At 38.4% G+C, this 26,648-nt stretch overlaps 3 protein-coding genes across 3 annotated transcripts; 2 read left to right on the forward strand and 1 right to left on the reverse strand.

Annotated features, from left to right (window-relative positions):
* The first annotated feature begins 4,209 nt into the window (after positions 1-4,209).
* Positions 4,210-12,256, forward strand: LOC114520333 (integrator complex subunit 2-like). The gene is made up of 19 exons (XM_028540575.1): positions 4,210-4,537; positions 4,636-4,810; positions 4,883-4,985; positions 5,069-5,182; positions 5,507-5,802; positions 5,884-6,088; positions 6,238-6,544; positions 7,298-7,547; positions 8,102-8,236; positions 8,348-8,530; positions 8,629-8,740; positions 8,934-9,194; positions 9,419-9,620; positions 9,717-9,836; positions 10,267-10,507; positions 10,773-10,889; positions 10,962-11,069; positions 11,341-11,611; positions 11,909-12,256. The coding sequence occupies exons 1-19, from the start codon at positions 4,287-4,289 to the stop codon at positions 12,154-12,156; spliced, it is 3,699 nt and encodes a 1,232-aa protein (XP_028396376.1). The 5' UTR covers positions 4,210-4,286; the 3' UTR covers positions 12,157-12,256.
* Positions 12,257-12,277: 21 nt separating this feature from the next.
* LOC114520331 (anoctamin-4-like) lies at positions 12,278-21,042 on the forward strand. The gene is made up of 26 exons (XM_028540573.1): positions 12,278-12,765; positions 13,664-13,846; positions 14,186-14,284; positions 14,548-14,690; positions 14,784-14,841; positions 14,954-15,005; positions 15,159-15,214; positions 15,314-15,361; positions 15,444-15,508; positions 15,594-15,637; positions 15,951-16,041; positions 16,325-16,430; positions 16,514-16,574; positions 16,666-16,748; positions 16,963-17,025; positions 17,129-17,203; positions 17,351-17,512; positions 17,874-18,022; positions 18,125-18,176; positions 18,314-18,411; positions 18,493-18,656; positions 18,936-19,088; positions 19,476-19,528; positions 19,618-19,814; positions 20,024-20,156; positions 20,305-21,042. The coding sequence occupies exons 1-26, from the start codon at positions 12,376-12,378 to the stop codon at positions 20,440-20,442; spliced, it is 2,916 nt and encodes a 971-aa protein (XP_028396374.1). The 5' UTR covers positions 12,278-12,375; the 3' UTR covers positions 20,443-21,042.
* Positions 21,043-21,070: 28 nt separating this feature from the next.
* LOC114520332 (glutathione gamma-glutamylcysteinyltransferase 3-like) lies at positions 21,071-25,840 on the reverse strand. The gene is made up of 3 exons (XM_028540574.1): positions 25,333-25,840; positions 22,269-22,916; positions 21,071-21,951 (listed from the first exon to the last, which is right to left on the reverse strand). The coding sequence occupies exons 1-3, from the start codon at positions 25,451-25,453 to the stop codon at positions 21,521-21,523; spliced, it is 1,200 nt and encodes a 399-aa protein (XP_028396375.1). The 5' UTR covers positions 25,454-25,840; the 3' UTR covers positions 21,071-21,520.
* Positions 25,841-26,648: the final 808 nt, after the last annotated feature.

Genomic DNA, 26,648 nt, shown 5'->3' on the forward strand with positions numbered 1-26,648 from the left:
TTTTCTTGAAGCCGTAAAGTTGTTTCATTTTAGCTATTTTAGTTTTAACTGGTATGTGAAGTCTTGTATAAGGCCGTGGTTGGTTGAAATATTAGCAACCTGGCTGTCTTGTAACGGGGCGTAGTTGATCGAAATATTAACATCAGGTTGCCAAACACAAACACAGTAAAGGCTGCAAGGTTGTCAGTAGCGTAGCCAGCCTGACGATTTGTCCCGCTATGCTAATATTTTGGTGTTCATTGGCTGTGAAAACAATAATTTTCTGAAGAAATGAATAATTATATCAAAACTCGAAATTTACATAGCGGGACAAAATCGTCAGGCTGGCTGCGCCACTGATGGTTTTCACTTGGCAACAAAAACATAAGAATTCGAAAGGTAAAGCAGTGAAATGCAATAAAACGTGCAACACAACTCACTCGAGAAGCATCGACACAAGACAAGACAGAAGAAATTTTAAAAGAATATATTTACTGCTTTGCCCTTTTTGCTTATATTTTTAGTCGGAATGTTTTGATCTCTAACGGTTATGCTATGTATAATGAAAACCTGGGGTGGTGCAAAGTCCTTTGTTTCACCGCTCTCTTGATAGACAAATGAGAGACAATGGATTATCGGAAACAATAGATGATAGAACACTGAACATTCACAAGCGACCATGCATGCGAGGGAAGTTTGAAGCAGCGAGTATAAATTGCTGTGTTTCAAGGAGCGATTATATGATGCACTCAAGTCTTTGGAAAGGAAGCAAGAAGAAACTCAAGAATCTGTTGGTGTCTTCAAAAGGATCTTACTTGGTGTTCACGGACGTGTTTCATTTAAAACGTTAGTTTGCCTGATCAACCATCATCGTAGTGTCTTAAATTGAAATAATCCTGAAGAGGCATTAGTGGCGGCCGATGGCCGTTGAGTTCCATTAAAATCGTCACTGCATGATATTTCTATAGTTTTAGGTTTAACGTATCCTATGCCATGAGATTCTACTCTTAATTTAGCTTTCTGACTTTCATGCTTTTATTTTCCTTTAGACGAACACAGCGTCGGGATCAAGAGATTGGAACATTCGCCAAATGCACGCGAATACAAAATCTCCATTTCAGTTTGGCTTTGAAAACAAAACTATTCGTATCCCATGCGTAGGCATTGTACACTCTTCTGTTTACCTTCTTGATTTTCAATTTTCGGATGGCATGCAGATTCTTTACCTCCAACCCCTGGGTTACTGGTTGTTACGAGTAGCAAGTAAATACAAGTGATTCTGGGGCCCCATCACTTGTATTTTCTGAATGCTCGAACGACGATAGTCCGGCGTAGGCAAAATATGTCGCTCTCTGAGCACCTAAAACGTACATTGCATGAGAAATGATCTCTCTAGAAGGAAATAACAGTGGAGTGTTCTGGTCAACGCCGTTTCTGCATGAAATAAAATAATGCATGAAATAAAATAATGCATGTATTCCGAAAAAGCGGACGGCATTTTGTAATTGCGTGCAGAATGGGGGATGTGTTGGACGAACGACGAAATTAGATGAGGAGAAAGCTTATTCAGGTACCATTTGTGTTGTGTTTCATATCGTTTCCAGGACAGATGAAGCAGTACATGGTTAATATAGGTAGTTCTGGTAGCGAACTTTCCTAGTTATTTTGTCGTGGTCAAAGAAACTGGAATTTCTATTGGGCAATGCGATGCCATTGAAACATACTAAATTCATATGTTGAAGGATGACCGTGCAATCGGATGTCGAAGGATCGCCGAAAGGATGTCGAAGGATCGCCGAAAGGATGTCGAAGGATCGCCAGTCGGATGTCGACGCCAAAGATCGCCGATCAGATGTCGAAGCCTTGAAGGATCGCCGATAAGATGTCGAAGCCTTAAAGGAATAGGATCGCCACTCGGATGACGAAAGATCGCCGATAAAATGTCGAAAGACCTTACAGCATTCATTGAACGAAGAGGAAGCTCATGAAGGTAGCATTTTCGTAACTAATAATGTATGCATGGTAAAGTAGTTGTTTTTAACGCGATAACTCTCATGGTGGTCCAAACTGAATGTATTTACACATTAAGTAACATTTCTCCCTTTTGAAAAGTGACAACATCAAAACGTTTTCCTGAACTTGTGCATGCAGTTTCGAGTTTTGTCGGTCAGAAGACTCTGAATATCCTGTGTCCTTACTTACGTGTAAATACATGATTTAACTGCATCGTTGCATGAGGTTTTTAAAAATAAAGCGAATTGATATCGTATCGGTTGCGCGCGATTTAAAATTGAAATTTATCGAATTCATATTGATCTGATTCAGATTAATAAGAAGGGTTTGACGCAGAGCACTTGTATAATAATTATACAACTGCTCTTTCCAGTTTGCTTGCGGTAATCACGGCGAAGGACGTCGATGGTAACAAAAATTATATTTTCATTTCAGTTCATTTCTGTTTGGCTTTCAAACGAACGAAAACAATTTGATTGAAACGCAGACCATACACTCTTCTGTTTACCTCACTGATTTTCAATTTTCGGATTGCATGTACTTTCAGTCTTCCCAATCCCTGGTTTACTGGTTGATAGCTACAACAGGGATTATTCTAAGCTGGATTCGATGCCACTTTTCGAAGTTGTAGAAATATTTATGCATGGGGTTGAACATTTTGGCTTTTATTTCCGTTGTAATTAAAATGTTGTTTCTGGAGTTTAACCAACATTTTTAGGGATAATTTATTATATATATAAATGCATGTTTTCCAACTTTTCAAATTCAAGCCAGGAACGGTCAAGAAAAATAAAGCAACTATCGGTCCTCCAGCAGTAATGAGACACGAAAATATTATGCAAGAATATCCTGTCCTCTTGATAAATTTTGTTCTCAAGACCTCTCTTCTCTGCACAGATTCCTGAATTTACAATCATTTTATTTTATTATTATTTCAATTTATTTTATTATAATTATTTTATTGTATTTATCACTTTACTCTATTATATTATATCAATCACTTCGTATTATTTACTCGAAATAGAACTATGCAGCAGCACGGGGGAGTATTTCTCAAAATATGATAGAAAAGGTGACAGTAATCTATGGTAATCTATAGTAGTTCCTTATCTCGAGAGTTAGGCTTTCGGTCATTTTTTTTATTTTGTATTAAATTATGTTTGAATGGTGCATACTTGTTGATCAACTAATATAACGTAACATAACATAACATAACATAACAGAACAGAACAACACTGCAGATACTTAATTTAATAATTTACAGTATACTAAGAAACTGATTTTCTTCTAGGCCAGGGCCCCATCACTTGTATTTTCTGCATGCTCGAACGACGATAGTCCAACGTAGGCAAAATATGTCGCTCTCTGAGCACCTAAAACGTACACTGCATGAGAAATGATCTCTAGAAGGTAATAACAGTCGAGTGTTTGAATGTTTTTCGATCACGAGTTTACCACAAAATGGAAGTTTAATCAGCCGTAAACAAAGTCTGTGCATGACTACAAAGAAGTGAATTTTTGTTGCCATCGACGACCGAGGAAGCGCAGTTGCGATTTGAATAAATATTGTTTTGCGCGTTCAAATGAATCCTAACAACTAGAGCATGCAGCGGAAAATAACGAGCAGGTTTTGGACCACCAGGATAAATATATAAATGGGTGTAAAAACTTGGACTAGAATAGCGGCGAAAGCGAAACTTGGCAAAAATATGGCGAACTCTTCAATACTTCTTACAAAATCTAAAATTCGGACCAGGTAACCTGAAATTCAGGTTACCTTTGGAGGGTTTTTCACCGGGCACTCCGGTTTCCCTCCTTTTCGTTTGGCTTTAAAAACAGTGTCCATGTCTGGGGCCAAACAAAGATATCAAAATTGTCATACGAAGTCCTCCATTTCTGGGGCTGATTCTACTGAGATCTTATCTTTTGACTAAAAACCTATTGAATTTATTGTTTGGCCTCTGGGTTAAAATCCCGGAACACTGTGAACTCGGTGCCAATGAAATTAGTTGTTTCTCAAGAACTCAAGAAGTTAGATTTGTGAATTCACTTTCTCAAAGAAACGATGGACCAAGCAAATTACTGATTACATATTGAGGATTTCTCGATTATTTCATTTTTTATAGCCTTTGTGGTAATGAAGAATATCTCAAAATATGTCAGTACGAGATCCTTTTTTTTATTTTGCGGGGTAAAGGTCTGGGAACGACTCTCCAATATGGCGGACGGGAAAACGGTTTTTGTAGGAAAACTTGAAAAGAAACTACCTTGAGTGCTACTTGCTTTTGGAAAAAATGAGTAAAACTTATCCCAGTGAACGCTGCTTTCACGTCGCTCGTAACGTATGCATTTCTAAGCTGCAAGAGCTCAGCGATCATGATTTCCGAGCGCTTTTACCTTCGCTTGTGAGGATGTCACAGTGTCCTAGTTTGGACGAGAGTTCACATTGGCAAGAAGCAAAAAAAGAAATTCAAAAATTGTTATGCGGTATGGAGATAGTGAACTCCATTGTAGGCTTGCTCTCAGTGGATTTTGGATGTTTAAGGTATGTAAGTTTTAACTGCAATTGCGCGATCAAAGATTTCGTCTCAAAGATTTCGTCTCGATAAACTGACAGTGAGTAGTGACCTGTGTTATTCTCAGACAAGATTGCTTGAAAGAAAAACAGATTCAACGTAAGCTTGAAGAGAATGGTCCAAACAATCACAGTGCTTTGATAGAGGCTTCCAGGGTGGGTTTAGTGTTGGATTTTGAACAGAGTGAACCATCCAGGAGGCTAAGATTGGTCCTAAGGGAGCTTCTTCGCGTTATGAGCCAGGTATTTGGAAATTGCTGATGGATTGCATCACCTGTGTTCCAACCCTAATTTATATTCATGATAAAATTCTAGTCGTCAGAAAACAGAGAGTTCTCAGCTCTTGAAAACTGTGAATTTTTTGAATGTGAAGTTTATATGGAAGACATTTGTGATGTATTGTGCATTGCTCAAGCTGGTGAGTAAAATTGTATTGCTTTGAGATCTTTCTGTGCTATCTGTTGAGGAATAATTGCCATTCTCAAATTATTTTCTCCCTAGAGCTTTCTGAACTTTTCCCACTTGATGAAGTGTCAAAGGCCCTCTTGAGAGTTCCAAATGGTCCATGGTTTATATGCCGCTTGCTCGTAAATTTCCCGGATTATTTTGAGCAAGGTAACAGCAGAAAGATTCATACTGAGCTTTTCATACTAAGTTTCATACTAAGATTCATACTAAGTTTGTTTAGTTTAGGTTTCCTCCCGTAGTAACACTGGATCAATAAGATATGCTACTTACTGGACCTCTAGAAAGAACAGTTTAGAACTGATAGAGCTATCCAGTATAAATAAAGTTAGTTTAGTTTAGGTTTTCTCCTGTAGTAACACTGGATCAATAAGAGATGATCCTTACTGAACCTCTAGGAAGAACAGTTTAGACACTGATACTTAGTAAAACTGATATCCAGTAAAAATAATATCCAGTATATGTAATTTACAGTGTGTTCAGCTCTGTTAACCAAACAAGACTTGAAAGCAAACAATCCATTTCCATCCTATATTCAAACCAAGGCTCTGCATCACCTCTGTAAGATGAACCCTGACTACGCTATGACCATCCGTAGCGAGGCTGTCAAGAATTGTTGCCTGCCAGAACTGACTGTAAAGCTTACGCTGGACTGTCATCTTGATAGCGGCGAAAGACGAGACTTAGTTGAGTTTGTCAGTGGGCTACTGTTAGGCAGTGATATTCGTGTTAGAAAATGGTTTGCACATTTTATTAAGAATGGTCAAAAAGTATGTTTATCTATAAAGTTTTTGAATGTTTTATTGTGTGTAGAAAGGAATTAGTTGATCTTGTTGAATTCTCACTTGTAGCATGAAGGTAGTGTGTCCAACACTGCACTGACGCAGCTCCGTGAAGAACTTCTGAATGAAGTTGTGGCAATCACCCCCCCTGGACATAGGGAGAGGATCAGGAAGGAGTGGCAGAAGGGAAGAAAGGGGCAAGAGGGGATGTCTGAGGGAAAGCGGAGGATAACAGTTGATGAACAAGATAAAGAAACATTGGAAATAATTGAAGGTATAACTGGCAGTGATTGACCATTTGCCCAGGCAGAGAAATTAAGACTAAAACTAGTTGTAAATCAAAATCCATATTTTGGTCAAAGTCTTATGATATCTTGTGAAATAATTTGTTTGGCCTCAAAATTATATCTCATATCCTCCTAGCAATGGACATGTCAACAGATTTTGAAATCGTCCAAGAGGAAGCTCAAAGCTCATCCCCAGGCCAAAACGATATGCCAATGGATACGAGCGAACAACCAACAACCTTGCTGGAGAAAGATGTGATTAGTGCAACTGCTATTTTGAGGCTGTTCTGTGCGCTGAAGGGGATTGCTGGGATGAAAATAAGCAACAAGGAGTCAGATGAACTTGTGTGTCTGATAACCAGTCAAGCACCGCAGACTGCCGCTGGAGCACGGTTTGTTACAGTCGGGTTGTGCACCATGTTGGCTTGTTCTGGTATTGTCAGGTAAGGAGTGATTTAGACTAGTCTGGTTTAAAGGTCCCAATTCAATTTTACCAGATCCAATTCACTTTTGATGAATGTAAATTTCATGTGAGATCACCTTAAGTAATACCAAATGATTCATATTGAGTCAAACTGGAAGAACTCTTCTCACATGTGACTGAGGTCAGTGGCAGATTCAGGGTTGGGCAGAATAAATTACTACAGCTAAAAATCGTAATAGCATTGGTAGATTTTTATTTAAAAATATTCTGTAGAAATCCGTGACCAATAGCGTTGGTATTGAGGTATTTTGAATTTAAAATTAAGCCTTTTAATTTATTCTGCCTAACCCTAGATCCGCCACTGACTGAGGTGAAATTATTAATAGACAACTGCATATTACAGAAATCAAACCTCAGTCACAGAGATGAAAGACAATGTACTAACCACTGTGTTTGGTAGAGTCAAAGTGGAAGCATTCTTCTCACATGTGACTGAGGTGAAATTATTAATAGACAACTGGATATTACAGGAATCAAACCTCAGTCACAGAGATGAAGGACACATGTACTAACCACTGTGTTTGGTAGAGTCAAAGTGGAAGCATTCTTCTCACATGTGACTGAGGTGAAATTATTAATAGACAACTGCATATTATAGAAATCAAACCTCAGTCACAGAGATGAAGGACACATGTACTAACCACTGTGTTTGGTAGAGTCAAACTTGAAGCACTTTTCTCACATGTGACTGATGCATATGATTTATTTTTAGTACCAGCGAACAAGAACAGGAAATGATCAAATGGATAAAATGGCTTTCGAAAGAAGAATCCCACTACGAAAGCTCCACGGGTCTCCATATCTCATTTGGCGAGAGCCTTCTGCTGACAGCGATTCATTTTCATAGCAATAATTTGGAAGCGATTACCGGTCTCGTTAGCTCCACGCTTGGGATGAGGGTAAGACCGGGCACTCTGACGAGGATAAAGACGATATTCACGCAAGATTTATTCCCCGAAAAAGTAAGATTTGTGCTAGGAACTAACTACACTACTTTATACTGCGGCTTAACTATGTCTAAGTACTTTTATTTGTGCAAAACTCGTTCAACTAATCCAGGTTTATCACTGGGTAAAACCTTCACTAACTTTATACTGGATAACTCTATTAGTTCTAAACTGTTCTTCCTGGAGGTCCAGTAAGGATCACCTCTTATTGATCCAATGTTACTACAGGAGGAAACCTAAACTAAACTAACTTTATTTATACTGGATAACTCTATTAGTTCTAAACTGTTCTTCCTAGAGGTCCAGTAAGGATCACCTCTTATTGATCCAGTATTACTACAGGAGGAAACCTAAACTAACTTTATTATACTGGATAGCTCTATCAGTTCTAAACTGTTCTTCCTAGAGGTCCAGTAAGGATCATCTTTTATTGATCCAGTGTTACTACAGGAGGAAACCTAAACTAAACTAACTTTATTTATACTGGATAGTTCTATCAGTTCTAAACTGTTCTTCCTAAAGGTCCAGAAAGGATCATCTCTTATTGAGACGTAGCTATTTTTTTCCAGGCAATAACAGAACACGCAGTGAGAGTTGCCGTGACTGATCAGTTAACAGCAAATGACTCAGGCTTTCTTCCAGTTCATTGCGTCTATCACTTGCTCAAGAACAGAACTTTCACGAAACATTCTGTCCAAGTCAAGGTGCGTGTCTGGAACAAGAATAATTCCTTACATTATTCCTTACGAATGAATACTGTATCACTCCAGGTTATGATTCTCGGTCATATGAACATCTTTTGATGTTTTACCCAGGACTGGTTGTACAAGCAAATTTTATGCTCCTCCAAGCCACTTCATCCTCTCCTTGTAAATCTTATTGACGTGTTCGTGACGTCAGTAGTCATGCCGCTGCCTAGCAAGCATCGTAGACTCACGGGCAATGTCACAGTGGAAGGATTTTCCGAAACTGATATATTGAAGGTGTTTAAAAGCCAGGTAATAAATGTTCAAAAACTTGGCCTGCTAAACCAAACGCATGTTCGACGAGCAGAACCATTTAACCTTTGATTCAAATTATTGTTTTCTTTTCACAGCAAAGAAATTCGTCGTCAAAAACATCTCAAGCTAATCTGACAGCACAGTTGTTAATATTGTATTATCTGCTTTCTTATAAAGACTGTTGTTTATCCAACATGAAATCTTTAGGTACGTTGTAGAATACTACCTACACTGGACAACTACGTTTGAGATATCTTTCTCAGGTAGTTCAGACACAAACCACGACAGCTTATTGTAGAATACTACCTACACTGGACCACTACGTTTGAGATATCTTTCTCGGGTAGTTCAGACACAAACTACGTAATTCATTGCTAACCACTAAACTATATTCTCACAGTTGCAAACAACCATCATCCTCCGGACTATTCCCGTTCGCTCTACTCGCAAATTCCGATCAAATATCTCCTGCAACAAGCCAGGAAATCACAAGAACATTACCGAGATCTTTATCCGCCATTACTGCGCCTGCTCGTCACGTACTACCCACAGTTATGTCTGGTCGAAGACTGGTTATGCGAGGAAGATGGTGCAGAGAAACACACACAGGAGTCGAATATTTTATCCACGACAAATCTGACACCACTCGCTGTTAGCCAAGGTTGTTGTTATCTTATATTGCAAGTGCATGCAATTTACTTTGCTTTGACAGTTGTATGATTGCTATCAATCGCGTTTTTCGTCCCGTCACCAAAGAATTCACAAGTCACTCTCATGTCTAGTTTATGACTGTCTTGATAATATAAACTTAGATCAAAACAGAAATAGCATTCTGCAGTAGATTTTAGTTAAGAAATTGACAATAAATTTGCATTCTTCTTTCAGTTTTAGCCAACCTGCGTCAAAATCCCACTATGACTATGTTGACGTTGCTGAAGTTGAACAAACAAGATCCCAGGCTCCTGATTCCCTACGTTGATGCTGTCGTCGAGGGATTGCGCATGGCCCTGGACCCTAGTGTGTGTCGTCGTGTGCAAATATTGCTGAAGGACTTGTGGATGAAACTTAACACGATGATACCCAGAAGGTATGCGAAAATGCTGCGGTTTTTGGGAAGATTGTGTTTTAGTTGAAAAGCAGTCAGGATCGCAGAATTGTAGTTAATTTGTTTCAACTTTTTCAGGTTGTGGTTGTTGACGGTGAATAAGTTGTGCGATCAAACTACAGAGTCGACACCTTACCTTGATGATGAGCTAATTAAAGATCCTCTTACAGCACTGAGATGTGACCAAAAAATATTCAGGTACAAGATTTTTAGACTTCTAGGTCTTCAGGATGGACAGAGCTTAAAGTTAGTTTAGTTTAAGTTTCCTCCTGTAGTAACACTGGGTCAATAAGAGATGATCCTTACTGGACCTCTAGGAAGAACAGTTTAGAACTGATAGAGCTATTCAGTATAAATAAAGTTAGTTTAGTTTAGGTTTCCTCCTGTAGTAACACTGGATCAATAAGAGATGATCCTTACAGGACCTCTAGGAAGAACAGTTTAGAACTAATAGAGCTATCCAGTATAAATAAAGTTAGCTTAGTTTAGGTTCCTCCTGTAGTAACACTGGATCAATAAGAGATGATCCTTACTGGATCTCTAGGAAGAACAGTTTAGCCATCCAAGATAAAAAATGTTGAAACCAATGAAATATTTACTACATGATGGCCGTTAATGTGTTGTCTAGATGTGCACCGATATTCACAGTTATTACCCGCGTCCTCATGGGATATTTAGCGGCTTCACGTGCGATGCTGAATCAACATATTCTGGCGAACAGTAATCCTGGCCCAAGCGCCTCGGGTACTTCATGTTCCAATCCTGAACAGGAGCGAGAGGAATTGAAGTCTGCGTTATTAGCAGCACAGGAGAGCGCTGTTGTGCAAATATTGTTGGAGGTCTGCCTGAAAACACCTGAAGAAAAGCAGGTCAGAATGAAGATGATATTAACCTCTCTAATACAGACACCTCTCTAATACAGACACCTCTCTAATACAGACACCTCTCTAATACAAACACCTCTCTAATACAGACACCTATCTAATACAGACATCTATCTAATACAGACACCTCTCTAATACAGACATCTCTCTATTACAGACACCTCTCTAATACAGACACCTCTTTAATACAGACACCTCTCTAATAGGAACACATCTCTAATACTGACAACTTTCTGATTTTTTATTTCAGAAGCATGGGGGAAGCATGCAAAAGTGTGAACTTCGAGAGATTCAATGTCTCGTTTGTTCAACTTTACATCAAATGTTCATAACCGATCCAAAATTGGCAAAGCTTGTTCATTTCCAGGTGACTATGCTTGGTCTTCTAGTGTAGATTCCATCAATATTTTATGATCTTATTCCTTTGTTAAATATCTAGGGATATGATCCAGTGTTACTACCGGTCACCGTTAATGGTATTCCATCCATGCATATCTGTCTAAGTTTTATTACAGAATTATTAAATCAACCGGAGTTAGAAAAGCAGGTATGAATAAAAATCTTTATTGCATTATAAATCAACACGTTTGAGATATCTTTTTCAGGTAGTTCAGACACAAACCACGACAGATTATTGTAGAATACTACCTACACTGAACCACCACGTTTGAGATATCTTTTTCAGGTAGTTCTGACACAAATCACGACAGCTTATTGTAGAATACTGCCTACACTGGACCACCACCTTTGAGATATCTTTTCCAGGTAGTTCAGACAAATTTGACATCACATTTGAATGATATTATTCCCTGTTTCAGCTCTTTGCTGTCCAGTTATCTTCATATTTATGCGTTCAATTTCCGTTGCCAAAAGCTTTGGATGTAGCCAAGTACGTCATAAGTCGCATGACGTCTTTGTGTGAGGCGTTGCCTGGCGACAGGTTGGCGAGCTTCTTTATCCCAGCCTGTGAATGTCTGTTGCGTTTCTGCCGTGCTTTCCCGCCTTTATCGATGGATACGTCATCATTGCTGATGATGATTGGTCAACTGACTGCGTCCCGTGCGGCTGGAGGCTGCGAAGACGAACTTGGTAGGTTAGCAGTATGAAGATACCTCCAAGAGAAATAAACACCTCTCTAATACAAGCGCCATTCTAATACAGACATCTCTGCATTACAAACACCTTTCTAGTACAGACATCTCTCTAAGGGCACACCTTTTAAATACTGACACATTTCCAATACAAACACCTCCCCCAAAATGACACTGGTCTAATACAGACACCTCTCCAATACAGCTACAGTATCTCTCTGATACAACCAATTCTCTCTGAAAAAAACAGCTTCTTCCAACCATAAGATGTGTGATTATTCTTCTTATTTTACAGAATTATCTCGCTATTACAATCTACTTCAAGATTTGCACAAAAACGCAGAAGCTGGACGTGACATTTTGGAGGACCTTGGGTTCGAAGACGAAGATATTAGTGAAGAAAGTGAACAAGTGTTTTGCAAAGTCAAATCAGACATCATTCCTGGTTCAAAGCACATCGTACTTTATAATGTAGTTAGACAGACTTTCAAAGACTTAGTTCATTTGTGTGTCATAGAGAAATATGGCCTTTCTAAAAGCTGATGGGAAATCGATAGTTATTTTGGCATAATATGCGAGTAATTTCCAGTAATACATGTACGCTTTGCGAACCTATTTTTTGTATTCAGAAGACACTGATCTACGTCATATTGACACTGGATGGTTAAATTATTCTCATTATCCATCCAGTTACATTAGTACATCTCAAAACCAACTGATCTGCATATTTTGACTGGGCGGTTAATTTTTGGCAACATAAACATGGCTTATCCTCCACCTCAAGGGAACTTCTCTTACCAGCGTGCCTATCCGCCAGACTACGAGCAGAATCCTTATCCCCCACCTATAGGATTTCAAAACTACATTGCGGCTAACCCTGGCGCTCCTCCGACCCAAAATCAACCTTACCCTCCACCGACAACCGTCGCTTATCACGGCGCGCCAGAGCCACGGACTCTGAATGAACCCAGACCGACAGCAAGAAACGACGTTCCCGAAGTCGGATTTGAAGGATTTTCAAGACGATCTAACCCACCTTCGGCTCAGTCAGCATCTGGTGTTGAACTTGAAAACGTCGAAGATCTACCACACGATATTCACACGAAAGAACCGGAGGAACAGTTGTCAGATAGTTCTGCGACCAGAATTGAGGTGTGTACTGTGTAGTTCATGGTTTCTGGTTTGAAATCTGCTCCACTATCATGTTATTTGATTGGTTTTAAGTTCTAGTAGTGTTCTAGAGATATAGTTAGATCCTGTAACTTGTAGATCGGGCGATAAAATGAATGCCTAACTCGCTAACTACAATATTTGGCTATATTTCTTTGTAGTTTAATAAAGTATGTGTTTACTTTTCGTTGCGATAATAATACATAATCCTTTCGCATTAGATATTAAAACATGACAAAATCTGGCTTTTATTTGAAGCTAAAAAACAGTAAACTTTGATTACTATTCGTATTTTGCTTTACAGAGTTATTTAGACAACGTAGTATAAAAGCTAGTGGGGTGTAGTTTTAGATATGTCATTTGAAAATATTGGTTTCCAATAGTAATATTTTTTTCAAAAGTTCTAGAAGTATTTTGATTTGATATTGTCTAATATTTGATATTGCAGTAGTTGTACAATTTTCGTGCCAAAATTGTGTTTGGGCGACGGATTTTGTCATAGGAGCAGTATTAAACTTCAAAACAAAAGCGAACCTTCTGGAAATAAAACCGTAGCTCCAATAATTCAATAGTTCGGGTCATTTTGAATAAACTATGTAGCTAAATAGTAAATACGTACTTTTAGGTATATTTCATGTCGTAGGTCAAATTTTAAAGGAACTATTATATTTAAACATGAAAATACAGTATTGCATTTATGTCAATGCTCACTTTACTTGTATGTAGCATTATCATGTTATTAAGGACTGAAACACCTGTTCATTTGTTGCTAAATATATTGAGTACTAGCCTATCCAAAAACACAGGTAACATCATAGTTCAATTTTACCTGCTGTGTTGAAGTTTTGCTGAATAATTGCCCTCAATTATATTAATTTAGTTGGAGAACCAACCAAAGCCGTTATACTTTCGAGATGGCAGGAGAAAGATTGATTATATTCTTGCCTATCAAGATTACCCGGACAAACCAATGGAGTGGCAGGAAAAGAGAAAGGATAAACGGGAGCATTTTGAAGCAAACTTGAAGGAATATGGGCTGGAACTTGAGCAAGAAGACTTTGATGTAAGATTAAGCATTTAAATAAAGGCTCATTTACATTTGCAATTCTTGCTGGAATTTTATGTGCAATTTGTTCTTTTGATAGATGTGAACGAGTAGTTAGTTACGAATGCATTGATGTATAAGAGTTCTGATTTGAACATCAGTAACCAATTCACTTGTTCACATCTATCAAAAGTTGCACATAGGGTATATAAACAAGCCTTAAGAATCATCTATGATTGATCCAGAGTTACTCCAGGTCGAAGTCAACTGCAAATTGAGAATTGTATTTTATTGGAAATGTGACACCAGTTGCAACCAGAAACCATAAAATAACATTGTGTTTGATACTTATAACAGGCATCAAAGGATGGTAAGACAGTCTACATCAAAATTCATGCTCCATGGGAGGTGTTAGCTTGTGTAGCGGAGGAAATGTCCATGAGAATGCCGACCAAGGTTAGGAGGATAGTTGTAATCTTCAGCCCCCTTGCTCTTCTGCTAATCTCAATTCATTAGTTTTACATTACTTTACCCCTTAGTGACGGTCAGTTGATCAGGCAAAAGACCACCAGGCATTGAATGACTATTGTAAATCTGCCAATTTGGTGGCATCGCCCCAGATACACTTGTTTTTATTAGGTTTTAGTCTGTCTAACAAGAAGCATATAGTGATTTCACATGGCATGATGATGAACTTATCATATCATTCTTCCTTTCAGCGAAATGATTTGGAAACAAAAGGCTTGATTGACAAAATATTTAGTCGTTTTGGAGGCAGAAGTCCATTTGAAATCAGCAGCGAAGATGTGCCCAAAGAAGAAAATTATTTCACTTGTGCTTTCCAGAGAGATAGACTTGAGAAGTGAGCCTGCCTTACATCTTCTGAGACAAGAGCCTGACATTTGTATGATGGAAAAGAACTCTGCAAATTAATCCATCCTTGATTTTTTGACAGTTTTAAAGGTCATGAAAACAAAGAAACCTTCTTCAGCAGCAGTCAAAGAAGTCTGATTGTGAGTTATTGTGAAAATGTAATTCTCCCCTTTTCAGGAGAGTCTGGAAACCTAAATCTCTGAGAAAATATAATATTTCCCATGAACAATAATCTACCTTAATTTCTTCCAGGTCTATCGTATTTTAAAATCAACAGCTTATGACGAAGATAAGAGCAAAATTGGTAAGGATGGTCGTATGTATATAGATACACATATCATTTGACCACTTGAAAACCCACTCTTGGTGTCTGGAAATCTACCTGCATGCCACACTTTTGTAATGCCACACACGTTTTTACAACAAAATGTCAAAACTATATTTGTGTTTCATGTAGGTGTTGATAGATTGGTATCAAATCTTTCCTATAATGCTGCGTATCCGCTACACGAGGTATGTAATAAAATCTGAGTCATTTGCATTCATATATAATATAAGAAGTATTTGTTTTGAACTTTAGCTCACCACCTGAGGTGTAATTTATGTATTTAGGGGTACCACAAGCCCAGTTCAAACTCCTCAGAGAGAACCGAACGACAGGTATACAGGATAACAAACGAGATTCATTGAATAACGGTAAAACAGACAAGGATTCGATTCTTTTTGACTTTTTTTTTTGCAGATCTTGTACGATGTTTGGGGGAAGTTCAAAAGATTCTACAAGAAACAGCCTTTGAACTTGATAAGGTAATTTGACTGCATTTTGTAAAATATGTGAATTATCTTCTATGAATTTAACAGTTTTTGGCAAATCTTTTTTCCGTTTTCGTAGAAAATATTTTGGAGAGAAAATAGGCATTTACTTCGCGTGGCTGGGTGAGTTTAATATCAGCGTATCAGCGTGTGTTTCCGATAATAAACGTAATAAATGTTAGTTACTTACAAACAGCTGCGTTTGACTGTGCATGTTGTACGGTGCAGTTGAAATTACTTAATTTCATTGCCAAATGTTTTCACGCTGGCAGAGTCTCAGAGAGAATGAACGCTGTTGAAAGTAATGTTTTGCCTTTTAAGATCATTATTTATTTATTCCACTTCATTTCAGCCAAGCATTTAGCATTTGTGAGAGTATCTCAAGTGTATTTGGCTTCAAGGTCAATATTTATTGCGTCTTTTTTAATTATTTTAGGTTTTTACACCATCTTGCTGTTTCCAGCCGCTGTAGTTGGTGTTATCAACGTTATTTATGGCCTGGCGAGACTTGGGGATTACACCCCAACGTATGTCCAAAATATTATACATTAGATATATTAAATATGATTTTATTGTATATGTTAGATCTATTAAATATTATTTATTGTATGCGTTAGATATATTAAATATTATTTATTATGTACGTTGGATATATTTTGTTTTTAACTGTTATAAAATCTTTCTAAAACTAAGATGAAGTACAGAAAACAAGTGAAGAACTATGTAGTCCTGGATGGACCAGGTGGAAACAAGTCTGATGAACTCAGTTGATGAACTCTGTGGATAAATATCAAATTGTTCTCTTTTTAGAAATATTATCTGTAATGAAACGCTTAAGGATAGATACGTCATGTGCCCAAGATGCGACAAAAAGTGCGATTATTTTCCGTTGTATCACACGTGTGGATATTCAAGGGTAAGCGTGGGTATTGGCAAATTTAAATTCTGAACAAACTGGCGAGTTCATGCATGAGTATATCCATATTTTATCTTTCACAGGCGGCTTATGTATTTGACAACGAGTTTACGGTTATATTTGCGATTTTTATGTCTCTTTGGTGTAAGTATAAAATGTTCTACCACTTCACTTCCGTGATGGTTTGTGTTCCCAGTTTACGAGAATTCCTAAAACTTTCGTTTGCTTTTCACAGCGACCATGTTTCTTGAGTTCTGGAAACGGAGGCAGGTTGAGATCGCGTACAACTGGGATCTTCTGGGGTTTGAAGTCGAGGAGGTAATGTGGATTGGATGGGACAATTGTTTTAAGTATCCAGCATTATCCGTTATCATCCATCTCCATCCATCATAATCCCTCATCCTTTGTTACTCTACTGCATTTATCATCATCCCCCATCATCCTCTATTACCATGCTTTATCCTCAATTGCCATCCCTCATCCTCCATCATGATCCTAGTCCATCACCTGAAATATCCATCCATTATTCTAGGAAAGTATTCGTCCAGAGTACGAGGTGGTCTGCACGGAAAAGCGAAACAATCCCATCACCCAGGTAGCCTTATCACTGGTCTTAGTACTAGATTCAGTGTACTAGATTCATTGGCGATTATAAACTAAAAGAAAGCTAGTGTATATATCATATATTCATTATCTAGGTTCAAGAGCCATACTATCCATCAACTTTGAAATGTCCGCGGTTTGTTTGCAGTTCAGCTTCGGTTTTTCTTATGGTACGTAATGTTTGAAAAACTGACAATTATTGATTCCAAAGCACATTGCATTCCCGACATATTTCAACGATTTTTACCAGGTTGCAACCTCGGAATGGTTCTTGCAAATCATAGCCAAAATAAGAAGCTTTTTTGTTGTCGTTGCAGATTTGTCTTGTTGTATTAGCCGTCTTTGGTGTCATTGTCTACAGAGTTTCCGTGTTCGCTGCGCTGACAGCAGCTTACGACAGCAATATTGGTAGCATCAGTTTATCCGTGACGGCTTCTGCTGCTGTAATCAATCTTATCATCATTCTGCTGCTCAGTTTTGTAAGTTTTGGTAAATTTTGCTCTCTACTGAACAGCTCTTAGTTCTAAACTGTTTTTCCTGAGAACCAGTAAGGATCATCTCTTATTGATCCAGTGTTACTACAGGAGGAAACCTTAACTAAACCAACTTTATTTATACTGGATAGCTCTATCAGTTCTAAACTGTTCTTCCTAGAGGTCCAGTAAGGATCAACCCTTATTGATCCAGTGTTACTACAGGAGGAAACCTAAACTAAACTAACTTTATTTATACTGGATAGCTCTATCAGTTCTAAACTGTTCTTCCTAGAGGTCCAGTAAGAACTAGTAAAACGCCGATAACGTGTGAATATTTGAATTACTATATTCAATGTGTTCTTAGGTCTACGAGAAGCTAGCCTACATCTTAACAGATATGGAACTACCACGGACACAGTCGAAATATGAAGACAGCTTTACCATCAAAATGTATCTGTTCCAGTTTGTCAATTACTATTCATCTTTATTCTACATCGCATTCGCAAAACTCAAGTAAGTTGGATTAATCATGGTGGACACTGCTGTGTCACTGCGGACACTGGTGTAGTAATATTCAACCAACACATTAACTACAATATTTCCTTGCACTTTTAGCCCTGGGAGACCAGGAGACTATCACAGGATCTTTGGTTTTCGTCAAGAAGAGGTAAAATTATTTCATGAAGATATTATTCAAAGGCTTTAGTGAATTGAAAATTGACCAAATGAGTATTGTCTAGTTCTATCGACATGGTGTCATATTGCCGGCAAATGTGTTTATTTTTTTTTCTTTGTTTTTCCCAGTGCAATGCGGCCGGGTGTTTGGTTGAATTAACAATACAACTCGCCATAATTATGGTTGGAAAACAGGTTTTCAACGCTGCTATGGAGTTGTTTATACCGTAAGATGTTGCTCTGTTATGTAATCTATTTGTTGTGACCACATGCCAGGCAGGCAGGCTTACATTGCTTCGTTTACTTAGTAAAATATTGAACTGGTGGAAACGACGTGGAAACATAATAAAGAAATTTCGTGGCGAGGAAGTGGAAGATAGTTCCGGTCCAGTCTCTCGCCTTCGCTGGGAGAATGATTATTACCTCACAGAGATACCACGCAATGCTTTGTTTTATGAATATCTTGAGATGGGTAGGTGCATGTCACTGATCTCAAAATATGATAATGGCGCTGGACCAATGAAGGACAGTCTTCAAATGAATGAACATTATTCGTACATAGTCCAAGCCATACTAGTAGACAAAGTTTTAGAATACTTATAATATATCCATGCAGGGTTCACCAATTTGGCAATTTCACTCATTCTAAGTTGCTTTTTTTAGCTGTTGTTTTCTACTTTCATTTTTTTTTACCCCGATCATAATCTAGTCTTCAAATGACATCATCTCATCCATTCTTTGCATCTCCTAGTAATTCAGTTTGGTTTCATCACGATATTCGTGGCTGCCTTCCCACTCGGTCCACTCTTTGCTTTGTTAAACAACCTGGTCGAGATTCGTCTTGACGCGTATAAATTCGTCACAACCTACAGACGACCCCGGGCCGCCAGAGCTGAAGACATTGGTAAGCTTCATCCAGTATATATTTCGTTCAGCAGGCTATGTTACACGGTGCAATTTCTGTTGCGACTTGCAATGTAATTCTACTTTTGAGAGATGTAAATTTGGGAAGTACGAAACTTTTATGTTTATTACACTCCATGTACGTTTCTTACACTTAAATTATGAATCCTCTGCGCTAATTTACATCTCTTAAAAGGAGGATTGCATTGCAAGTTGCAAGAAAAATTGCACCGTGTAACATGGCCTTTACTTAAAGTAGACGAATGTTCTGAGAGAAAGCGACCTCTGACCTGCTTGTACGACGGGCCTTTAGTTAAGGACTTTGGGGGAACTGGGGGGAACTGTTGCTTCCACGTACAAACTGGTTTTTCATTTTCATTTCGTTCAGGGATCTGGTACTCAATTCTAAAAGGAGTCGTCATATGTTCCGTTCTTGTTAATGTAAGTTTGTCAGATATTCATAATGTCTTATTTGACAACTAGTCCCATTCCTTTCCCGCCATTACCGCTTATGTTTATTTTTTAACCAGGGTTTTATTATCGCTTTTGTGTCTGAGTTTATTCCTCGACTGTACTTCCAATGGAGTAAGGGAAAAGACGGGTCGTTGAGGCAATATCTTGAAACAAGTTTGTCCTGTTATGATACTAGAGATTATCCCGATAGTGAAAGACCGAATGTTACCTTACCTGCGCCTAATACCTGTGGGCTGGGTCTTCCGAGCTGTCGGTGAGTATCGTCAACCATTCGGAAAATCACGACACGAATTTTCATACATGCGCCTAAATATGTTAACTAGACCTAGTTTCTCTTTTTACCCTCAAATTTAAGATCACTTCATGGAATGATAAGAGTAAACATTTTGCTTTCTCTTTTAACCACGATAATAGTTCATATATCGTGCGAAATCCAACACATATTTTCTTCCATTTTCTCAGGTACCGAGGGTACAGAGACAAACCAATGTCTTTGGCAGAAAATCCATCAGGAAACCTAACCAACAACTACGACTTTACGAAGGACTATTGGCACATATTATCTGCCCAGCTGTTTTTTGTAATAGCATTTCTGGTGGGTGATAAATGTAGATTCACTGTTGGTTTTCATATGAATCAATAACTGACGGTGAAGTTGTTGTCGATCGGGATTTCCTTTCTGGATTGTAATGCTCATTTTCACCTACACAAGTCCTGATATTAACCATTCTCTGTATTTTTAGATTGTTGTTTTTGGCCTGACGTTCATTCTTGCCTACATCATACCAGACAAACCGAAGAAGCTGGATAATCAGATAAGGAGAGAAGCTTACCTCGCTAAAAGCATTCTCCGCACAGATCAAGTCCCTGTAGATAACTAACACCACTGCATACATACCCAGGCTTACTATATATATATATTACAGCAATATATATTTTTTAAAACGCGTCCTATCTACATATGCTGCTGTAAATCCTTTAATTCCAAAGATTGCTTGTAATCCCTCGTAAAAAATACAGCAGGCTTGACCCTTGTAATAACAGGATTGTAAATCATGTCTTGACCTTGTATATCCTAAGTCAATATTGCATTCTGGCAACGATAAGTATACCCAAGTTGTTTCTGGGTTATTCACGGCAATGATAAGGCAAGGGAATCCGAATGTACAACGATTATTTGCCGAAGAATATAATGTCCAAAAGTTGTCGAACAGTAGAAACTATTGTGTTTGTATTAGTAATTGTGCAGTAATTAAAAAACATCCTTTTGCGATTGTGGTTTTCTGTTTTGTATGAGCGCCAAAAAGTGTTGTTAATTTAGTAAATAAACAAGCGCTCACTGTGTTCGTTTATTCTTTACAAGGAAGTTGTTGTATGCGAACCGTCTCTCTCCATTTTTCGAATCCACGTTTTTATCAACATCTCTTTATGTTGGAATAAAGAATGCTACATACAACAGTAGATTTTAAATATATTTTATTTTAAATAATTCATGAGTTCATATTAAACTATGGTACTAATAACTTAGGAAAACTTTTAATAAAATTATTTGAAGGAACTCCTTCATATGCTAGCTAATTTCGTCTTGTAATACATAGTTTACAAGCTGTTCAAATCTACTGCAGAGCAAACTGTGTTTTTTGAAAACGTCGTCTACAATTGGCGACCTCTTCCTTCAACAACTTACTCATTCTGGACGATTCGGCTGATACGATATCATTCATTGCCGTGCTAACACGGGTGTTGTTTCTTTGACCATTCATCTCGTTTATGTCGTAAGGCCATGACAACACAATCATTGTTATATAATGAGCGAGGTTAAACTGTCGCAAATGACAGACAGATGGCTGGATTTTCAAATCACAACACATCTTTGATGAATATGCGTGTTGATATTGAGCGACTTCATCAATTAGCATTGACCAACACTGGCAAGGTGATTGTTCTTGTGTCTTTTCATCACCTTTTCAGCTCACCATTCTGTTTGTCTCCTTTCGCAATCTCGTCCGCCACGAATTTCCACAAAACGTTGCTTTCGATGGCTTCACGAACTTCACAGACCAAGCATCTCTTGTTCAAAGAGGAACCCGCGTCCTTGAATTCCAGACGCATATGAATTCCAGCGAGATGATCGATGCCTGAACATCGTGAGCTCGTCATAAAACGAAACAACGTCCTCACAACGAAACCCAGCATTGCGAGTGAATCAACCGTCTGGACGTCGGAACTTTTCATCCAGTTGTGCCACGGCAGTAAAGCTGTCTCAAAAAACTTCAGCCATCCTCTGTGAAAGGAAGGCGAATCCTCGGGATTTATAGTTTTAAACAACAAGAGGCTAGATTTATCGAGATGCGTTCTTTTAGTTAAAACAAAATACCCTCTAGGATTACCTAAATGTAAAAAAGAGAACTTGTTTTGGTAGGCAGACAAATGGTCAAGTAGACTCGACCAAGTCAAGTATTTTTTCTGGACATGTTTTTGTCTAGTTTATTGCCTCGTGTGTAGGGCAAACAGTTTTTATGGCCATTTTTTTCACACAAAATATATTCCTAGTTCAAAATCTGGCATGCAAGAGCCATTACTTGCTGCATATATGTCCAATAAAAGGGAATATTGTCAAAGAGAAACGTCTCGTCTTCCGAGCTCTAGTTTCAGAGGAAATTGTCTCTGCTGGGTTACTAGAGAAAACGTTTTAATTTGTACTTACCAGTGACGCTATCAAACATCGTCATGGCATTCCAGAGACGTTTAACCGGTACCCAGTGCAGTGGGTACTTGTACCTAGATATATCGAACACGAGAACTAGGTCTTTCTCCGGGTGGTAACCGCCGATTGAGGAATAATGCCCGGTGCCTTTCTGATCCAACCCTTTCCGGTGATAACACACAACCAATATCTCGTCACACGAACCTGATGTTGTTCGCTTGCAAACCTCTCTAAACTCATCAATCGTCGCCGTTGGCTTGAGGTTACGCACCAGAGCCACCTTAAGATTATTCGCCTCGGCCATGCACGCGAACTGCTGGAACACAACACCGTTGCCCTCGATTACCCTGTAAGGTACACAATGTTCCAGCATCGTCTGCGCGTACCAGCGGTAGACATCCTTCCATATCCTATGTGGGTCCTCGCGAAAAGTGTTCAGACACATGGTTAGTGTGGCCAGACTACAACTGAAACGAGGCTCGAACGAAGTCAGGAAGTTTTGGGCCAACTCGAAATAGCTGTTTAGGTAACCTGAGCTTGCTGATTCGAAGAAAATCTTTCTTCCCTCGTCAGATGAAAACAACACCAAGCCATCTGATAGTTCGTCGGAAACAAACCATGAATCCTCTGTTGTTTTCCTTTTGTTCTCTAAGAGAAGACAACAGCCGTTAGTTTTCATTCCATGTTCTGTTGTTTTAACGAAATGCCTGAAGCATTTGAAACTGGGGTTGAACATCATCTAAACTGACTGTCATCGATGTAGATTTAAGCAGTAACGTATATAGCTTTTTCACAAATATATAGTCCATGGAATAAGTTACTGTATGAACAGCTCTCGAGCGAATTTTTATTCATATATTTGGTAAGGGAAAGGAAGGGATGGGCAGTGGGAAACATACAATTTGAGATATCAATTTGAAGGTTTGACGTAAAGTTTTTTAAGTCCCATGTCAATATATAAATACCGCCAGATATTGTCTGAATTCTAAAAACATTTTTTATCTGTTTGGCTGGCGTTGCCACGTTTGCTTCAGCCAAAAAACGCGAACGACTTTCTCATGACGCCTGTTTGATTTTTATCCAGTGTCAGGTCAAGGACATGTCAAGGAGAAATTCGTCACCGAGCTTCACTGCATGTTCATTCATTAAGTTTAGCGGCAATATAGCGATGTCTTTGGACATTTTCAATACCAAAATTACCGTGTCAAAAGAATGCATTTTGCTGTTGGCGAATTTCCCAGACAACCGCAGTCGAGAGAACTGTACTCGTAAGTGGCCATGTGACGGACTGTTTGCGTCGGTCACGAGAGATCTCTCATTGCGATTGAAGTGTTTGTTCCGTGCTCATCGATTCGGTAAATTGAGTATTTACCAATATTGGAGCAAATTTACGCATGGCTATATACTGAACCACAGCTAAGACGTATAAAAATCATAAAAAAAACACGAAATGACCGGTTGTTAACGTCGATATGGAAAGTAACGTTGACCATTGCAGTGTTTTCTTTTTTTAATGTCTACGAAAGAAACAAGTGTGTTTTCCTGATATAATCCGATAGGACTTGTGTAAACGTTCTTTGAAGAAACACAACAGACAGACAAAACGTTGCAATCAATATTTCTAAAGCAATTAAGATTTAATTAAGAGTTGGGAAGAATGGCAAGAGTCATACCACAAGGATCTTCAATTAATCTTTTTGAGTGCTTACGCACGCTCAGAAAGCCTGCGCCCCATTCCATCTTACAGATATCTTGCTGTCCTTTTCCTCTGGTGAACATTCGGTGATGTCAGACCGCTTGTTTTTACATTTCATTTATACTGCAGTCTGAAACCCAACAAGGTCAATGATAACTTGTTCATTGCCTTTTAAATTTTCTGACCTCCGGCTATATTTATACATATAGTTCCTATTACAATAAATCCCACATCAACGCACGTGATTTATGCAGTGTTTATTTTTAAGTAACGGTAGTGAAGTAACAAAAAAATTCAAGTTTTATTTTCACTGCCTGTCTTGTTTAAATTCCATTCACTTGACTTGAACATTCGTTTTCAAATGAGTCATATATTATGAAAAAATTTGTGGGAGAACAGATTGCGCAAATTCAATTTGCCGAATGGTTTCTGACCATCTGATCTTCATGCACTAACCTCCTATATATCGAAACATCCTCAAGGCAAAACTGACGACTTTCAGTGCATGAGTGACAATTTAATACTGTGACAATATTCTGCTAACCTTCGCACCTTGCACAGTTCAGTAAGCATGTTTGTGCGTCAATATTATACAACACTTTTTCCGGTGTCATTAGCCACACTATCAATTGAAGAGGACAAGAGTTTTCCACGCTTCTTTCTCAGAAGTGTAGATTGATTATATCATGATCAAATTTCATTAAATTACACATGTTCTTGTTCTAGAACACTCCACAAGAAAGGGCTTGCTTCGTTTGCACGGGGTGTTTTTAGATAAAATTGTTTAACGTCTGAGCTAATCTAACTGTGACCATAATAACATTGACCTTCGCACAAATTGATAATCGCATTGTCAATAATGTTGAGTGTTATCCCTGCATATTTTGCATGACTGATCTGGATTTATCCGCCATTAAAGTAAACATATTTGAGTTGAAAAATTTAACAGCAGAGTTTTTTAACGATGCAAGAAGTAGATTGGCTCTCATTACTAGTGTCACAGGTCTTGCTGTGTTTGAACGCTGTAAGCAAGACTGACTTACCAACTCATAATTAGTTTTAATTAACTGTATTTAAAAAACTTTATTATTTCAGGTTATCAAATTACGTTCTGTAAACAGCCTACAACAGTACAAATTTCATCAAGGTTTCTCATCCCGTTACCAATTAAGACTAATTGTGTACTTTTCTGACGATTCCAATTCCCAGGAAGTTACGAATCACGAGTGTTTAAAACGATACCAGCTGGTAAACTGGCTAAAATTGTAGTGAATGAAGGCGTTTCCCAAGGGAAAAGATGATCTATATGCCTACAGTCGTTTTGGCAAAAGTCCTGCAGACTTTGTATACAATATAGGAATATCTTACCGCATTTATCCTCAGCGTCGAGTCCCCTCGATTCACGACGCGCTTTGATATTCTCTGGTGCGTCTTTGCCTTTGGGCATTGCCTCATCCTGTCGTCTCTTGAGTGACTCGGTGCCCAGCATTTTAACACTCTTGCGAACAGTGTGAGGTGGGAAAACAGCAACCAGATCGTTATCCTGCGACCTGCGTGGCAGACGTGTTCAAAGTCGTGGGAACGCGAATGAAGAGTCCTTGTTTAGGTTGAATATAACTGGTTGTCTGCAAGAGATCTTTTGCTTTCGATTAGCATTCCTTGTAAGCATACCAATATTGCTTATTGGCCTTCAGCGGGACTGCTTTACATGTGGCATTTACTTTTCACCTTTTCACCAGGCGGGGTTTTCGTTCGTATCGTGACGCACGGAATGTGGTTCAATGCCAGACATTCGTCATCGTAATTCATCGTCGGATGCTCGATAATTCGTTATCCATACCCAATAATGACGGTGAAAAATTTTTGAATGGCAAAAAAAAATGTTTGATGAAAGACGACCTGAAAACTAGCCTTGAGAAAGGACTTGAAGTCTATGGTCTACAGGGAGGGGGTCGGTGTCATTTCAATAAAGAGGTGCAATATTCTGAGCGTCTATTTTGAGGGGATCGAGCGTGATGATTACTGGTTAGTGTATACAAAAATGATGTTTGAATCCATGGATAATATTTTGATTTGCGCTCACTTTCGTCGACCTCGTGTATTTTAATCGACAGCCGTCGCTGAACAGAAGTTCAATATCAGTCAGTCTTAAGTATTCTTCCTGGTGGTCTAGTAAGAATCATCCCTTATTAATCCAGTGTTACTATGTGGTTCAGTGGTCACTACAGGAAGGAAACCTAGACTAAACTAACTAGGTATTCTGTGATCATTAATACTGGATGGCTCTTTCAGTTCTAAACTGTTCTTCCTATAAGGATAATCCGGCTCTTATTAGAATTGTATATCAATTCTAAATAGTTCTCTTTCAGAGGTCCAGTGATGTTTAATAAATCAGTGTCTCGCAGTAAGGGCCTTTTTTACAGCACGGTCTGATGAAACAGCCGTTGTAGTATTTCACAGCAGTATTTTGAACACATCCCAAAATTTGATTTTCGAATAAATTGCGTGTTAAAATACAATATCACTTATCATTATACCAGAGGTTATTAAAAAATATTCACTTTTCCTGTCATCAGTAAACAGCTGATGTCCTTCATAATGTGAAGTGTGAACATTTGGTCAGTAAATTTTTCAATGACTGCATCCCGTGTAGCGATCTCACCATATATGACTGATCATTATGA

Source organism: Dendronephthya gigantea, unplaced genomic scaffold (genome assembly GCF_004324835.1).
Source record: "Dendronephthya gigantea isolate DGI-Jeju-01 unplaced genomic scaffold, DenGig_1.0 000016F, whole genome shotgun sequence".
In the NCBI taxonomy this organism is placed as follows: Eukaryota; Metazoa; Cnidaria; class Anthozoa; order Malacalcyonacea; family Nephtheidae; genus Dendronephthya; species Dendronephthya gigantea.

Excerpts from the sequence above, each read along its gene's own strand:
- LOC114520333 (XM_028540575.1), top strand. The coding sequence starts at position 4,287 with ATGAGTAAAACTTATCCCAGTGAACGCTGCTTTCACGTCGCTCGTAAC. Across the intron at positions 4,811-4,882 it reads TTCTTCGCGTTATGAGCCAG|TCGTCAGAAAACAGAGAGTT; the intron begins GTATTTGGAAAT and ends ATAAAATTCTAG. Across the intron at positions 8,531-8,628 it reads TGAAGGTGTTTAAAAGCCAG|CAAAGAAATTCGTCGTCAAA; the intron begins GTAATAAATGTT and ends TTCTTTTCACAG.
- LOC114520332 (XM_028540574.1), bottom strand. The coding sequence starts at position 25,453 with ATGCTGGGCACCGAGTCACTCAAGAGACGACAGGATGAGGCAATGCCC. Across the intron at positions 22,917-25,332 it reads CGACGCTGAGGATAAATGCG|AGAACAAAAGGAAAACAACA; the intron begins GTAAGATATTCC and ends GTCTTCTCTTAG. Across the intron at positions 21,952-22,268 it reads GATGTTTGATAGCGTCACTG|GTAATCCTAGAGGGTATTTT; the intron begins GTAAGTACAAAT and ends TTTTACATTTAG.
- LOC114520331 (XM_028540573.1), top strand. The coding sequence starts at position 12,376 with ATGGCTTATCCTCCACCTCAAGGGAACTTCTCTTACCAGCGTGCCTAT. Across the intron at positions 14,285-14,547 it reads CCATGAGAATGCCGACCAAG|CGAAATGATTTGGAAACAAA; the intron begins GTTAGGAGGATA and ends TCTTCCTTTCAG. Across the intron at positions 17,513-17,873 it reads TCATTCTGCTGCTCAGTTTT|GTCTACGAGAAGCTAGCCTA; the intron begins GTAAGTTTTGGT and ends ATGTGTTCTTAG.